Source organism: Echinops telfairi, unplaced genomic scaffold (genome assembly GCF_000313985.2).
Source record: "Echinops telfairi isolate 266 unplaced genomic scaffold, ASM31398v2 ScPeMD7_1713;HRSCAF=2227, whole genome shotgun sequence".
NCBI classification, from domain to species: Eukaryota; Metazoa; Chordata; class Mammalia; order Afrosoricida; family Tenrecidae; genus Echinops; species Echinops telfairi.
This window is the reverse complement of record NW_022105611.1, coordinates 22197720-22198775: the sequence shown is the minus strand read 5'-3', so window position 1 is coordinate 22198775 and position 1056 is coordinate 22197720. Positions and strand designations below refer to the sequence as shown.

At 35.7% G+C, this 1056-nt stretch overlaps 1 protein-coding gene across 1 annotated transcript in view; it reads right to left on the bottom strand.

Moving 5' to 3' along the window:
* The window catches only part of RRM1 (ribonucleotide reductase catalytic subunit M1), a 46440-nt gene that overhangs the window by 30594 nt on the left and 14790 nt on the right, over positions 1–1056 (bottom strand). The window contains exon 5 of the mRNA XM_045293188.1: positions 698–715. Coding sequence (XP_045149123.1) covers positions 698–715 — 18 coding nt within the window. The remainder of the gene's footprint in view (positions 1–697; positions 716–1056) is intronic.

The following is a 1056-nucleotide window of genomic DNA, read 5'->3' as shown; positions in this document are numbered from 1 at the left end:
CGCACTCCCCCCATCATTCACTAACAAACTATTGTTTTAATGATAAGGTTTTACAGCAGAATTAGCTACTGTTAAGTGTTTGTACACCAAAAACCCATTTGGAAGAAAATCAAAGAAACTAGGAACATATGTTAGTTGGATAGAGAAATTGAGCTACATTTCTGCATTGTCCAAAGTTGAGAAAAATCTATACCTAGCTCTGCTTCCCCATTCCTCTTACATTTTTAAAGACATCTTTGTTGCCAACAGCAGGTAAGCCTAGCAGCAATGAACAGTGGAGAAATTAAATTCCTGCTTACCAGTATTTATCTTTTAGACACAGATTTTACTGCTTTTTATTTTAACCTGTCTATAAGATTACACACTGAACACTCTAGTAACTCAAAATTTTCTCAGTCTTTTTAATATCAGATACTTATTTTGAGAGATAATCAACTATACTATTACCTAAAGTTAAGATTAGCTCCCAATCTTCCAGAGTTCTATAGTAAATAAGCCCTGTGTGCAAAGGGACTGCCCAGACCCACACACCTTTTCCCTTCTATCCTATGGGATCTTGTTTTAAAAAAAGTTGAGATTATACACAGATATGTTTTAAGGTGCCAAGTTAAGATCTTCCACAATTTTACCTAAGCAATCTTTTGGTAACAGAGTCAGTTTGGTAATGTCTGGAGCCCTCGTGGTGTAGTGGTTATACACTGGGCTGTAGATCTGCCTGTCTGGCAGTTCAAAACCATCAGCAGATCCTCGAGTAAAAGACTGGGCTTTCTCCTCCCATAAAGTTAGTCTTGAAAACCCATGGGGGATTGGTATACATCAGCATTGACTCGGTGGCAGTGAGTTTTTGAGTTTTCGTACTGTCTATCAAATTCTGAATGCACACTCTCTGTGTCTCAGTAATTCGACTTGAAACTTGGAATTTATTGGATAAATATAAAAGAGAAAGCCTAAAAGTATTGCTATAAAATCATAGTAAGCCTTATTAAATAAAAAAATCAAATCATAAAGCTATTGTTTCTCGATAAATACTCCATTTGGTCAATATATTTCTAAAGT